This window comes from Carassius auratus, unplaced genomic scaffold, assembly GCF_003368295.1.
Source record: "Carassius auratus strain Wakin unplaced genomic scaffold, ASM336829v1 scaf_tig00048929, whole genome shotgun sequence".
In the NCBI taxonomy this organism is placed as follows: domain Eukaryota; kingdom Metazoa; phylum Chordata; class Actinopteri; order Cypriniformes; family Cyprinidae; genus Carassius; species Carassius auratus.
In genome coordinates, this window is record NW_020527093.1 from 2,501 (window position 1) to 16,013 (window position 13,513).

Below are 13,513 nucleotides of genomic sequence, written 5' to 3' on the forward strand. Positions count from 1 at the left end.
ATATAATTTATATGTATTGATAGTTACAATATTACTGGGGTTTTTTTGTATTTCTAAACAAATAATCAAATCATCTTGATGAGCAAAATATACTTTTTAAAAAACATTACAAATCTTTCTGATACCAAACTTTTGAACATAAGTCAATTTATATACACATGTATAATTTGTGGAAAACTTTTCTTTGACTATATCATTGTGTGAAATGAATAAGAACATATATTCTCAGGAATTAGCATTATTAACCTCATTGGAATGAATTGATTTACTTAAATTCCTATGAATCATTAAATAAAAAACTGTCCAAATGTTTTAAATCTGAGTATTTATTTATAACAAAATAACATAAATGTTACTCAAATTAATTTTCAAACAAAAATTAATTTTACTTGCATAAACTTTCATTTTCAGATGAAAATACGTAATCAGTTTTTAATGCTGCAATAGCTCACCAATACATGACATGTTCATGTTCATCAACAAAATTCAGCCCAAAGGTGTGTGAGACATATGCTAAATATGTTAAATCAAAGTATATATTTTTGGCACTAATTTACCTCCATAGATAATTTTACAGAAAGTATTTTTGACACTAATGGCGCTCCATACAAATACGGGTCAAAATGACCCGGACACAAAACGTTTGCTTAAATGGTTATATCTCTTAAAAAAATATTGTAAAAATCTGGAAAAAAAATAATTATGTGTATTTTGAGGGTCTTTAAACATTTACAAAGTTTTGTTTCCTTACAAAAAACTATGTTTTTTTCTGTTTCTGGGTCTAAATAAACCGCATGCATTATGAGGGCTAGACGTGTTTCGGGCCCTTAAAGACACAGCTGAATGTGTTTGTGATGCTTTTATGATAATCTCAGTCATTGATTCTCCCTCATCTTCATGTCTGGTCTGTAATTGAGCAGGAGTTTCACTCTGAGGGCCGTTTGCCATGAGCTGCTGATCTCAGTGTTTAATGTGTTTTTAACGAGCGCTCGTTAGCGGACGCCTGACCCCGAGCGTCAGCTCTGCTTAAATATCTCTGATTCTCCATATTCACGACTCTTCTTTCGTTTGATCTGAGTCTCTCACTCATTTTGCAGTTACTGGGTCATTCGTTTAAAAACGAATGGAATTATTATTGATTCTTTTGTAAATTTGTCCTGTAACAAACTGTAAATCTATAAGAACGTGTGTAATAGATCTAATCTAATGTAGGATGGCAGGATAAGAGCTTTCAGACGGTGTTTAAGCCTCGATGCATCAATGCATCTTTAATATAAGTGACTGGAAAAGAGTTCAGCTAGAAATGTTTCATGCAACTCAAGAGACTGATCCGGAGAGAGCTTCAAATTCTGAACTATTTTGTTATTTATTTACATTTTTTTTATCTCAATAATGTAATTCTCCAATTACAAATTGTTTCATGCCACTTGAGAGTCTGAACCAGACCACTTTAATTTTGTACAATTTTGTTACTTATTTAAATATTAATCATATTTCATGTTTTATTATTATTATTATTAGTTTGCATATTTCTTTGTTTATTTACTTGCATATATCAAGAGACTCAATCATAATGCTTTATTTATTTTTTAATGCAACATTTATGTTTATAAAGGTTTTTCTCTTTTATTCTCAATCAGATAAACTAGAAAACTTTTTTCAGGAGAAATTAAATTTCTAAAGTGCTTTACACAATACAGATTATTTCAAAGCAGGGTTATTATAATAAACTAAAATTATAATAACTATAAAATAGTTATAAAAATAATTGTAAAAAATACTTAAATATAATTTAAAAAATTATAAATAATAATAAAAATAATAAAAACACATTGCATTTTCATTTAGTTTAACTTGATTTGAACTAGAACTAAAAATGAAAAAACTTTTTGAAAAATTATGATGAAAACAAAAAATAAAATATTTAATATTTAAAAAATATATAAAATATAAAAAAATCTTAAAATAACATGCAATATGTTAATACAAAAGTATAATAGCATCTCAATAATATTGAAATAACCTGTTTCAAACCAGCTTTACATTAATGAACAAGAAAAATATTCTTGTTAATTTATAAAACCAACCCTGTTTCAGCTGTAAAGCATCTCTACATTCAGATCAATTCAGTTGTGAGTGCATTAAATCAGTAATGTAACACAGTATCAGTTTCTCAGATCAGTCTCATGTAAATGAAGCCAGCGGTCGTGTGCTGCATGTGTGTGTTTGTTTCTGGTTGATGAAAATCCTCATCAGCTCTAGTAAAGCTCCCAGAAACACTCGTGATGTTCCCTGTGTAGTAAGCGTGTGCAGATCTGCTCTGTATGTTCCCGTGTGTGCGCCGCTGATTCCCGTCTGTTTATTCTCAGATCAGAGAGGATAACAAGCGGCAGCACCCGTGTCTGGTGGATTTCTCCAAACTACCAGAAACCGAGAGGAACTACAACCTGCAGATGTCCACCGAAACACTCAAGTGAGAGCGGCGTCATTCTTCAGGATTATTAAGACATTTGGGCAGTCAGTTGATTCTAAATATTAATCTAATTATTCCCACTATCTGTCAATTAATCGCACATCAATTATGGCTGAAAAACCACCCAAACATTTTTGAACAGGAAGTCTTTTCTGCTCACCAGGGCTGCATTTATTTGATCAAAAATACAGTAAAAATAGTGAAATATTATTCTAATGTAAAATATCTGTTTTCTGTGTGAATCTGTGTTAAAGTGTAATTTATTTCTGTGATGCTCCGCTGTATTTTCAGCATCATTCCTCCAGTCTTCAGTGTCACATGATCTTCAGAAATCAGAATAATATGATGATTTACTGCTCGAGAAACATTTCTCATTATTATTAATATTGATAATAATATTTAAAACAGTTGAGAAAATTTTTACAGGATTCTTTGATGAATAGAAATATCGAAAGATCTGCATTTATCTGAAATAAAAATATTTTTTTTAAATGGTAATACAATTTTACAATATTACAGTTTTTTTCTGTATTTCTGATCAAATAAACATAGGCTTAATGAGCAGAAGAGACTTCTTTAAAAACATAAAAAAACTTTTGACTGACTGTGTATTTTAAAGTCATCATTGTGTAAAATAAGAAAAGCATAGAATAGAATTCACAAAAAGTAGCTTTAGAATTTTTTATTTTATTTTTTGGGTGAACTATCCCTTTTTAGTCAGGTTTTATTAACATTTTTTTAATAGAAACTCAAACTGCCAGCAGTGAAGTCATTGAATCATTCGTTCATTCGATTCGTTCAAACGGCTGATTGATTCAGGAGTGAAGTAAATGAATGGGCCATTGAATCACTGAATCACTGATTCACCCGATTCGTTCAAAGCACAGATTCATTCAGAAACAAGAATGAATGCTGGTTGTGTGTTTCAGGACTCTGCTGGCGTTGGGCTGTCATGTGGTCCAGGTGAAGGTCAACGCTGAAGAGGAGCTGAAGAAGCTCAAGCTCCCTAAGAAGTGAGTGACTCAACAAGACGATTCACATGCCACACATGATCTGCTCGTATTCATGATTGGAGTCATTTTAATAGCTTGACTCTTTCATCATCACCCGAGTGTGATTGAAGTATTGTTAATATACTGTTATAGTTTTTTATTTATAGATTGATTTTTATTTAATTTTTATATTTTGTTTAGTTTTTATTTTAGATACATTTTTAGTAAATTTATTTTGTGGTTTTGTCATTTTATTATTATTTTTATATATATATATATATATATATATATATATATATATATATATATATATATATATATATATATATATATATATATATATATATATATATATAAATATATATAAAATATATATTATATATACTATTTGTGTTGAAATTATTTTCAGTTCAGTTCTAGTTTTAGTTCATTTTTAGCTTTTATTCATTTATATTATAATGCAATTATAGATTTCATTTATAATTTTAATTACATTTTATTTTATATTTACAAAAATTTTTACACTTTTTTTAATAAGTTTTTGAGTTTATTTATTTATTTTTATTTCATTCGTTTTTTCCAGTTAGTAATTGTAGTGCTATTACTTTAGCATTATTAATATACTGTTATGGTTCTTATTCATATTTTTATTTCAGTTTTAGTTTCAGTTAATTTTTAACTTTTATTAATTTATATTATCATTCAATTATATATATTATATAATATTTCTAATTAGATTTTTTTATATGAAATGTTTTGTTTCAATTTTAGTAGTTATTAAATTTGTTATTTCACTTTTATTGGTTTGTTTTTTAAATATTACTATTTAGGTCTTATTTTATTTTTTTCACTTGTAATTTTTTTCCTGTTTTTCCTGTTTATTTAATATATTTTAGTCTAGTGTACATTATGTCATAGTTGCAGTGATTTTCCAGCTGGTTTATCTGATGACAGGCACTCGTTAGGCCTCATTGTGTGTGTAGTCATCTAGAAAGTAAGGGCACTAGACTGTAGTTGTTGATTCATTAGTGTGTGGTGTGTTTTGTGCAGTTATATGATGTCTAACGGCTATAAGCCATCGCCGCTGGATCTGTCAGACGTCAAACTGAGCGCCGGTCAGGAACTGCTCGTGGACAAACTGGCAGAAAACGCTCACAATGTCTGGGCCAAAGACCGCATCAAACAGGGCTGGACCTACGGCATCCAGCAGGTCAGAGAGCATGCTGGGAAATAGTGATGCTGCCCTCATAATGCAGATAAACGGCCAGTTAATTCTGTCCAATCTCTCTCTGCAGGATGTGAAGAACAAGCGAAACCCTCGTCTGGTGCCGTACGCTTTACTTGATGAGCGCACCAAGAAGTCTAATCGTGACAGTCTTCGGGAGGCCATTCGCACGCTGATCGGATACGGATACAACGTGGAGCCGCCCGACCAGGACGCAGGTGAGAACCACAACACTTTAGAAATGAGAAACAAAGAGACACTGTCACAAAAATCTGGACCTTTTTATCACTTCTCACGTACCTCTTAGGTGTGTTTTTTTTTTTTTTCAAGTCAGTTATTTTTTAAATTGCATTCCTCAATTACTTATAGACATGTTTTTTTTTTTTATTATTTCAGATTTTTTTTTTTTTTACTTCTGAATTTCTTCTATTTTTTCTCAGACTTTTACAATTCTTGTTTTTTTCACAGATTTTTTTTTATTATTATATCTCAATTATTTCATTTTTTTAAGGCTTTATTGTAATCTATCGGTGACTGAGACTTCACTCTTTTCTTGATAAATAAATCATTCAATTCCAAAAATCTGGAACTTTTTATTACTTCTCAATTTTTTCAGCTTTTCATTAATATTTTATATTTCTTTAGGTTCTATTGTTATTTTTTTGTTTATTATTTATTGTTATTGGAATAAGGAAAAGAAAACTACTCTTTAAAAAAACTCTTTCTTTTTTATTTTAATAAGCCATTAAGCCATTATATATTACCTTTCCATTGCTTCTCAATGAATTTTTGCTTTTTTCACATCGCTCTTGATTGATTCAACTGTTTAAATCTCTTTTGTTTTTATTGTTATTCTTGTGTTTATTGTTTTTATTACTTTTTTGTGCTTTCTGTTTTCTCCGTGTCTTATATTCTCTCTTCTTAAGCACTTTGGTCTTCATTTTATGTATGAATTTAAATTAAAATATTATTTATATCAATGAACCGTAAAAGTCATCTGTACATAGGATATTTGTCTTTAAATTAACAATAGAATATGCTGTTATAACAGTTGAAGGTTAATTATCTGCATCAGTGTTTTAGTGGAGTTTAGGGAGTGAATTAACTCTAATCTTAGAGTTTAATGAGTAGTAACGATGGTTTATTCAGTGTTTCTCTGCTTCTGATTGAATTGATTCTCTGCTTCATTCACTCGCTGATTTTCTGATAATCTGAACATTGATGGAGGGTTTTAAAGAAACTCTGAGTTTCAGAGCACATACTGATGCCTTCACGACTTGAATTAATGAAATCAAAGAGCAGATGATCCACTCAAGCAAATGGAATGCCAAAGTTACCAAAATAATAAATAAATAAATACATCAAAATACATAGCAAAGACTCCATTTTTTACATTTCTGTGTATATTTCAGTGTGACCAAAAGTTAATCTCAGACATGTTTCACCTCACAGGGTTTAACATACAGGAACAGTAAGAGAGCAGCACCTCGTTTGGATGCTCCAGCTGTATGTAATGTGTTCGTTGTGTCTCAGGTCATGTGTTAGAGCGGCTGAGCATCGATAAGATCCGTTTCTTCCGTGTGGAGCGCACGTATGCGGTGAAGACGGGCCGGTGGTATTTCGAGTTCGAGGCGGTGACGGGGGGAGACATGCGTGTGGGCTGGGCTCGGCCCGGCTGTAGACCCGATGTGGAGCTGGGAACGGACGAGCAGGCCTACGTCTTCGACGGTCACCGGGTGAGTGGGAAACTCTGAAAGCAGATCTTCTGACTGCTGGAAATAGAGAACGCTTGGGTTCCTGATATCACCGTGGCCCAGTTCCAAAAGTTGACCCATCACAACACCTGACCCATCACAACACATCACATGACCCATCACAACACATGACCTAACACAAAACATCACATGACCCATCACAACACCTGACCCATCGCAACACATTACCCAACACATCACATGACCCATCACAAAACATGACCCATCACAACACATGTCCTAACACAACACATCACATGACCCATCACAACACCTGACCCATCGCAACACATTACCCAACACATCACATGACCCATCACAAAACATGACCCATCACAACACATGACCTAACACAACACATCACATGACCCATCACAACACCTGACCCATCGCAACACATTACCCAACACATCACATGACCCATCACAACACATGACCCATCACAACACATCACATGACCCATCACAAAACATGACCTATCACATCACATGACCCATCACAAAACATTACCCATCACAACACATGACCTAACACAACACATCACATGACCCATCACAAAACATGACCCATCACAACACATCACATGACCTTTCACAACACATTACCCATCACAACACATGACCCATCACAACACATCACATGTCCCATCACAACACATCACATGACCTATCACAACACATCACATGGTAACTGTGAGCGCTCACCTCTCATGCACGCGGCCCCGGTCATCTCCCAGAGTCCAGAATCCGTTTAAACACTTCTCATATTACCAAATCCTAGCTCTTGGAATGAGATTACATGTCACGTGTAAGACCAGCTGGTCGAATAGCAGCATTGCTTCGCAGTGTGTTTTTATTTGATAAAACCAAAAACAGAACAACATTAACATCTCCTTCCAGTTATTCTTTAAAACATTCTGAGCCTCGTCTGAGCCACAACAAATCCATAAGCGTTTTTAACAAGATGTTAACATGATTAGCATGATGCTATAAACATGCTAACATGATTAGCATGTTGTAAACATTGAGTTAGCATGATGGTAGCATGTTTTTAAAAATATGCTAATATGATTAACATAATGTTAGCATAAGCATGTTTTTAGCAAGTTTCTAATATGTTTACTATTATCCATATTTGTTAACGTTTCTATTAGTTATTAAAATGTTGTAGCACTTAGTTAATAATGCCAACATTTCAGATTATTTTAATCATGTTTCATCAATTACTTGCATGTTCTAACACTTAGCTAATCACTATTAGCATCTCAGAATCCCTTTTTCTTTTGATCAAGACATTTTCCAGATCTGATGAGGTTCTGTGTGTTTTCATTGATCTGAAGGCATGTGTTGATGGTTTATTATGTGGTTCTCAGGGTCATCGGCTGCACTCGGGCAGCCGTCTGTTCGGACGCTGCTGGCACGCTGGGGATGTTGTGGGTTGTATGATCAACTTGGAGGACAAATCCATGATCTTCACCCTGAACGGAGAAATCCTGATCACCAACAAGGGCTCTGAGCTGTGCTTTGCCGACTTTGACATTGACGACGGTTAGTTAAGTTGAGCTTTATTCATAAAGACCAAGTTTTACAGGTGTGTAGTTGGTCCAAAGTGCTTTTTTTGTAAAAATATAATCAGTAAATATGCATAAATTACATGCATACATCCATCTATAACACAAGTGTTGTCAAACACACACAGCTTCACTTGCTTAGAGAACTTGATCTGATCGGATTTCAATGCCTTTGGTATAAATTAAACACACAATATTTGTATGATACACATGTGCATCCATGCATATTATGCATTTATTTATATATTCATTTTTTACATGGTGTGTGTTCTTTTTTTTTGTCATTGTATATTTATTTCTGTATTTTTATTTTACAATTCTTTGTATATTTTGCATTTTATTATATCTATATTTTTGACATTTCGTTGTATTTATTTATTTGTTTGATTTTTATTTAATTGTTGTTATTTTTTATACACTGTTTTATGCAACTGTTTTTTGTTTTGTTTTGTTTTTTTCTTCATTTTTCTTGCCCCAGCTTCTTGTTTTAAAAGAAAATACATCAATACAAAAACGAAACAGAACTCGTCTTGTGATTTTATGGAGTCCATAATGTTTTTCTGTGTTATTTTATTGTTGAAAACGTTTGACTGAGGGACATCAGAAAGACAAAACGATCTAGTGTTTGGATATTATGTTGCATATTGTGATCGTTCTCAGCCGTTGATCACCGTCGGCATCTCTGGTCTTCCAGGTTTCATCCCGGTCTGTAGTTTGGGTCTGTCTCAGGTGGGCCGTATGAATCTGGGGAAGGACGCCAGCACCTTTAAGTACTACACCATGTGTGGCCTGCAGGAGGGCTTCGAGCCCTTCGCCGTCAACATGAACCGTGAAGTGACCATGTGGTTCAGCAAACGCCTGCCCACCTTCTGCAACGTGCCCAAAGACCACCATCACATCGCGGTGAGCCTCGAGACCTTCCTTTCGCTCCCAGAGAGTCCCGTCAAACCTTAATGAACTGATTTTTGTTCCTGAAAGAGCTGTTCTGGGTTCCTCCAGGACCTCAGAGGGCTGTTCGCATCGATTCGGATGGAAATGTGCCAGATCAATATAAATGCATCTGTTTGGCCTCGTATCAGGGTTTGTGTGGCTATAAAATGGTCTTAATAAGCCTAAATTCCACAGATTGAGGCCTTAAAAAGCTGCAAGTCTTAAATTCATTAAATGTATACTTGTCTTGCTTTGCAATATAAATATCTTAACATCCTTAAATCAAGAAACATTTACTAGAGATGCAAATGAAATGAACTGAAGAAGGCTTGTTTTCTGTGAAATTGAAAAAAGTGAGTTTATAATTAAAATAAGAGCAAATATCTGCCAGTAGGGTTTGAAAACTTGAATTACATGGATTTTTCTGAGCACACTGACAGATATTTAATCATAAACCCACTTCATTTTGATCAGTTTCTCGGAAAGCAAGACTTCATGTCTTCTGTCATTGTGTTTCTCCAGTAAATGTGTCTTATTTAAGGATCTTTAGACTTTTGTACTGGAAAACAAGGCATAATGCAGTGCCATCAGAAGGTACAGCTTTACAAAGTTAAAGAGATAGTTCACCCAAAAATGAAATTGATTACGAATCCAATCGTAGTTATATAAAAAAAAATATCCTGGCTCTTCCAAGCTTTATAATGGCAGTGAATGAATGTTATTTATCAGTAGTCCAAAAGAAGTCCAATAAAGTGCATCTATCCAAAAAAAAAAATGCTCTGGGGGGAATGTGAAGGCTTCCAGTAGCGAATATTTGCATTTGTGTTAAAAAAATATCCATATTAAAAACTTTATAAGCCATAATTTCTCGCTTTCGCTAACGGTTGTATGCACTTTTATGTTGTTACATGATGTTGCATATAGTGTAAGCTCCAATGAGAAGTAAGAGAGCAAAACAAAACACCAGTCACAAATTAGAAGCACAAAACGAGGATTTGTAAATATAAATATGGGAGGATTTTGATAATGTAAGAAAACTTTGCTTCCTTTGCTCCTGTAAACAAACATTGGTTCTCGCAAGAGTAGCATATTCTCACCAGAGTTTGCGCTATGCTAATGTCATCGTTGCAATTAACACAAACACAACATTTGGCACAAGCTAGAGATTAAGGTTATAAAGTTTAAAATATGGACATTTGTCTTTGATTTGCTACAGGAGGCCTTTATTCACCCCCCGGAGCCGTGTGAGGCACTTTTTATGATGGATGGATGCACTTTATTGGACTTCTTTTGGACTATTGTAAAACAAAACCCATTCACTCCATTTATAAAGCTTGGAAGCCAGGATATTTTTAAATATAACTCCGACTGTATTTGTCTGAAAGAAGAAAGTCATACACACCTAGGATTGCTTCAGTGTGAGTAAATCACGGGAGAATTACAATTTTTGGGTGAACTATCCCTTTAAGGAATGTTTTTTTTTTAAATTATAGAAACCTTTATGAAGCTGCATTTTCAAACTCGCAAATTCAACACTGTGCTTGCTAGACAAGCTTGAGGTATTCGCCCAATCACAATGCACTGGATAGCTGGCCAATCAGAGCTTGTAAAAATCAGAATTAGACGAGAAACAATAATGTACAGTATGTGGAAAATAATGTATTTTTTGAATCTTAAACCGCATAAACACATTTCATTACACCTAATAATATTCTTTTTAGCAGCAACATATGACCCCTTTAATTTATTCCTTTAGTTTTCTTTCATTGGTCTGGAGAAGTTCTTGAAAACGTATTAAATTGATCAAAGCTGCAGAACGCTGTGTATGCAAGGTATTTGAATCCCACCATGTGTGCAGGTCACCCGGATCGACGGGACGGTGGACGGTCCGCCGTGTCTCAAAGTCACCCATAAGACGTTCGGGACGCAGAACAGTAACGCTGACATGGTGTTCTGCAGACTCAGCATGCCTGTGGAGTCTCACTCCAGCTTCAGGAGCAGCTCTTGCACACACATCAACGGCCTGTGTGAGGACGAGCCGCTCAAGCTCAGACACAGGTCAGAGAAGAAGACGGCATGAGATATCAGTGTGATTCCGGCATTCTGATCGAGTCATTCAGAGCTCTTGTTCCTCTTTCCTCTAAAGGCATCCAGTGAAGTCCACCAAACACTCGGAAGAAGTCAGGAGAACAGATTACAGCACCATCACCACAGTAAGTCCTCAACATCGAAGCCTCTTCTCCTCCAGAACCGTTTTGAGAATAAAGGTTATTTATATCTAATTTAGGTACTTTTTATTAGCATGTTTTGTTGTCAGCGTTTTTGTCATTATAACATAGCATTATAACCCACAACGATAACTGTAATGATACATATAATGATATATACAATAATTAGAATGATAATTAAATACTATTATAATTACTATAATAATAATGATAACTACAATCATGACTATAACTATAATGATATAAATAACTATGATAATCATAGTTATAATAATTTACAAAGAAGAAATAGTAGTAACAATAACTAAAACTATAACAACTAACAACTATAATGATAACTGTAACAATAGCTGCGTTTACATGGACCCTATTAATCCGATCGTAAAAATACCAGAAACACAATCAGAATAAAAAAAGTCACATCAAACTAAAATTTTGATCAGATTTTAAGAAGTGGTTAATCCATTTTGTAATCCAAGCGAGAGGAAATGTAAACACTTGATCGGATTGAAAACCGAAACTGGAAAGTACTGCGCATGTGCAGTGACTTAGAAATAGCGTAATGATGTATGACGCGTGGAACGAGGTGTTCTTCCAGGCGAATAAAGTGTCATAAATAAGTGTCCTGTCATTATAAAACTCCACTTTCACTCAGCGTATGTGAAGTGGAACAGGACCACGTCCCAACAGTCCTTGTTTAAGACTCTCATCAACAGACGACTAGTTTTGGGTGCAGGAAGGGGCACTTTTACGCCTTTTTTTTAGTAATGTTAAGCAGCACAACAAGGTTGTCTGTCATTCTCTTTGTTGTTATTGTTATAGTTCTGATGTGGACTCTACTATCCGCTAGTGATTGGGTATAATTATTGTTATAGTTGTTGTTCTTGGTCTTTTTGGGCCTTTATTGACCCTCAAGTTCCAAAAGGAGCTCTGTATAGTGTTTGTGAAGTCATATGACTCCTCATGATGTGTGATTTGAGCATGACGTCTGCGTCTGTCTCCTGCAGTACTATCATTCGGTCAGGATATTCGCAGGTCAGGACCCATCCTGCGTGTGGGTCGGATGGGTCACCCCTGACTACCATTACTATAGCAACCACTTCAGCCTCAGCAAGAACCGCTCAGTGACCGTTACCCTGGGAGATGAGCGGGGCCGCGTGCATGAGAGGTGAGCGCTCACAGTTACCATGTGATGTGTTGTGATGGGTCATGTGATGTGTTGTGATGGGTCATGTGTTGTGATGGGTCATGTGATGTGTTGTGATGGGTGATGTGATGTATTGAGTTGGGTCATGTGATGTGTTGTGATGGGTCATGTGATGTGTTGTGATGGGTGATGTGATGTGTTGTGATGGGTGATGTGATGTGTTGTGATGGGTCATGTGATGTTTTGTGAAGATTCATGCAATGTGTTGTGATGGGCCATTAGATGGGTCATGTGATGTGATGGGTTGTGATGTTTTGTGATGGGTCGTGCAATGTATTGTCATGTGATGTGTTGTGATGTGATGGGTCATATGATTTGTTGTGATGGGTAAAGCGATGTATTATGATGGGTCATGTGATGTGTTGTGATGGGTCATGTGATGTGTTGAGATGGATCATGTGGTGTGATATGATGAGATGGGTCATGCAATGTTTTGTGAAGATTCATGCAATGTGTTGTGATGGGCCATGTGATGGGTCATGTGATGTGATGGGTTGTGATGTTTTGTGATGGGTCGTGCAATGTATTGTCATGTGATGTGTTGTGATGTGATGGGTCATATGATTTGTTGTGATGGGTAATGCGATGTATTATGATGGGTCATGTGATGTGTTGTGATGGGTCATGTGATGTGTTGAGATGGATTATGTGGTGTGATATGATGAGATGGGTCATGCAATGTTTTGTGATGGGTCATGTGATGTGTTGTGATCGGTCATGGGATGCGCTGATGCCTCTGTGTCATGTGACAGCGTGAAGAGGAGTAACTGTTACATGGTGTGGGGTGGAGACATCACCAGCACCGCTCATGCGTCCGGCCGCAGCAACGTGGATTTAGAAATCGGATGCCTCATCGATTTGGCCACGGGTCTGTTATCATTTACCATCAATGGGAAAGAGCTTCCCACAACCTACCAGGTACCTTCAGCTCATCATCTAACACTACTGTTACTATAACCATAACTATAACCAACCATAACTGATATAGAACTTCCCACATCATAACAGTTCCCAACAGCTCATCACTTAACACTACAGTATCTATAACCATAACTATTACCAACCATAACTCACAAACAGCTTCCCACATCCTACCATGTACTAGGCCTGGGCGATAAAAAGGCATTGGTATAT

The 13,513-nt window shown here is 35.4% G+C and overlaps 1 protein-coding gene across 1 annotated transcript in view; it reads left to right on the top strand.

The window, feature by feature from the left end:
* LOC113089213 (ryanodine receptor 3-like) overlaps positions 1-13,513 on the top strand; it is a 53,568-nt gene that overhangs the window by 2,491 nt on the left and 37,564 nt on the right. Inside the window, exons 4-14 of the mRNA XM_026255952.1 lie at positions 2,370-2,473; positions 3,403-3,486; positions 4,516-4,675; positions 4,761-4,908; positions 6,224-6,426; positions 7,817-7,991; positions 8,709-8,917; positions 10,803-11,002; positions 11,091-11,157; positions 12,180-12,340; positions 13,132-13,297. Coding sequence (XP_026111737.1) covers positions 2,370-2,473; positions 3,403-3,486; positions 4,516-4,675; positions 4,761-4,908; positions 6,224-6,426; positions 7,817-7,991; positions 8,709-8,917; positions 10,803-11,002; positions 11,091-11,157; positions 12,180-12,340; positions 13,132-13,297 — 1,677 coding nt within the window. The remainder of the gene's footprint in view (positions 1-2,369; positions 2,474-3,402; positions 3,487-4,515; positions 4,676-4,760; positions 4,909-6,223; positions 6,427-7,816; positions 7,992-8,708; positions 8,918-10,802; positions 11,003-11,090; positions 11,158-12,179; positions 12,341-13,131; positions 13,298-13,513) is intronic.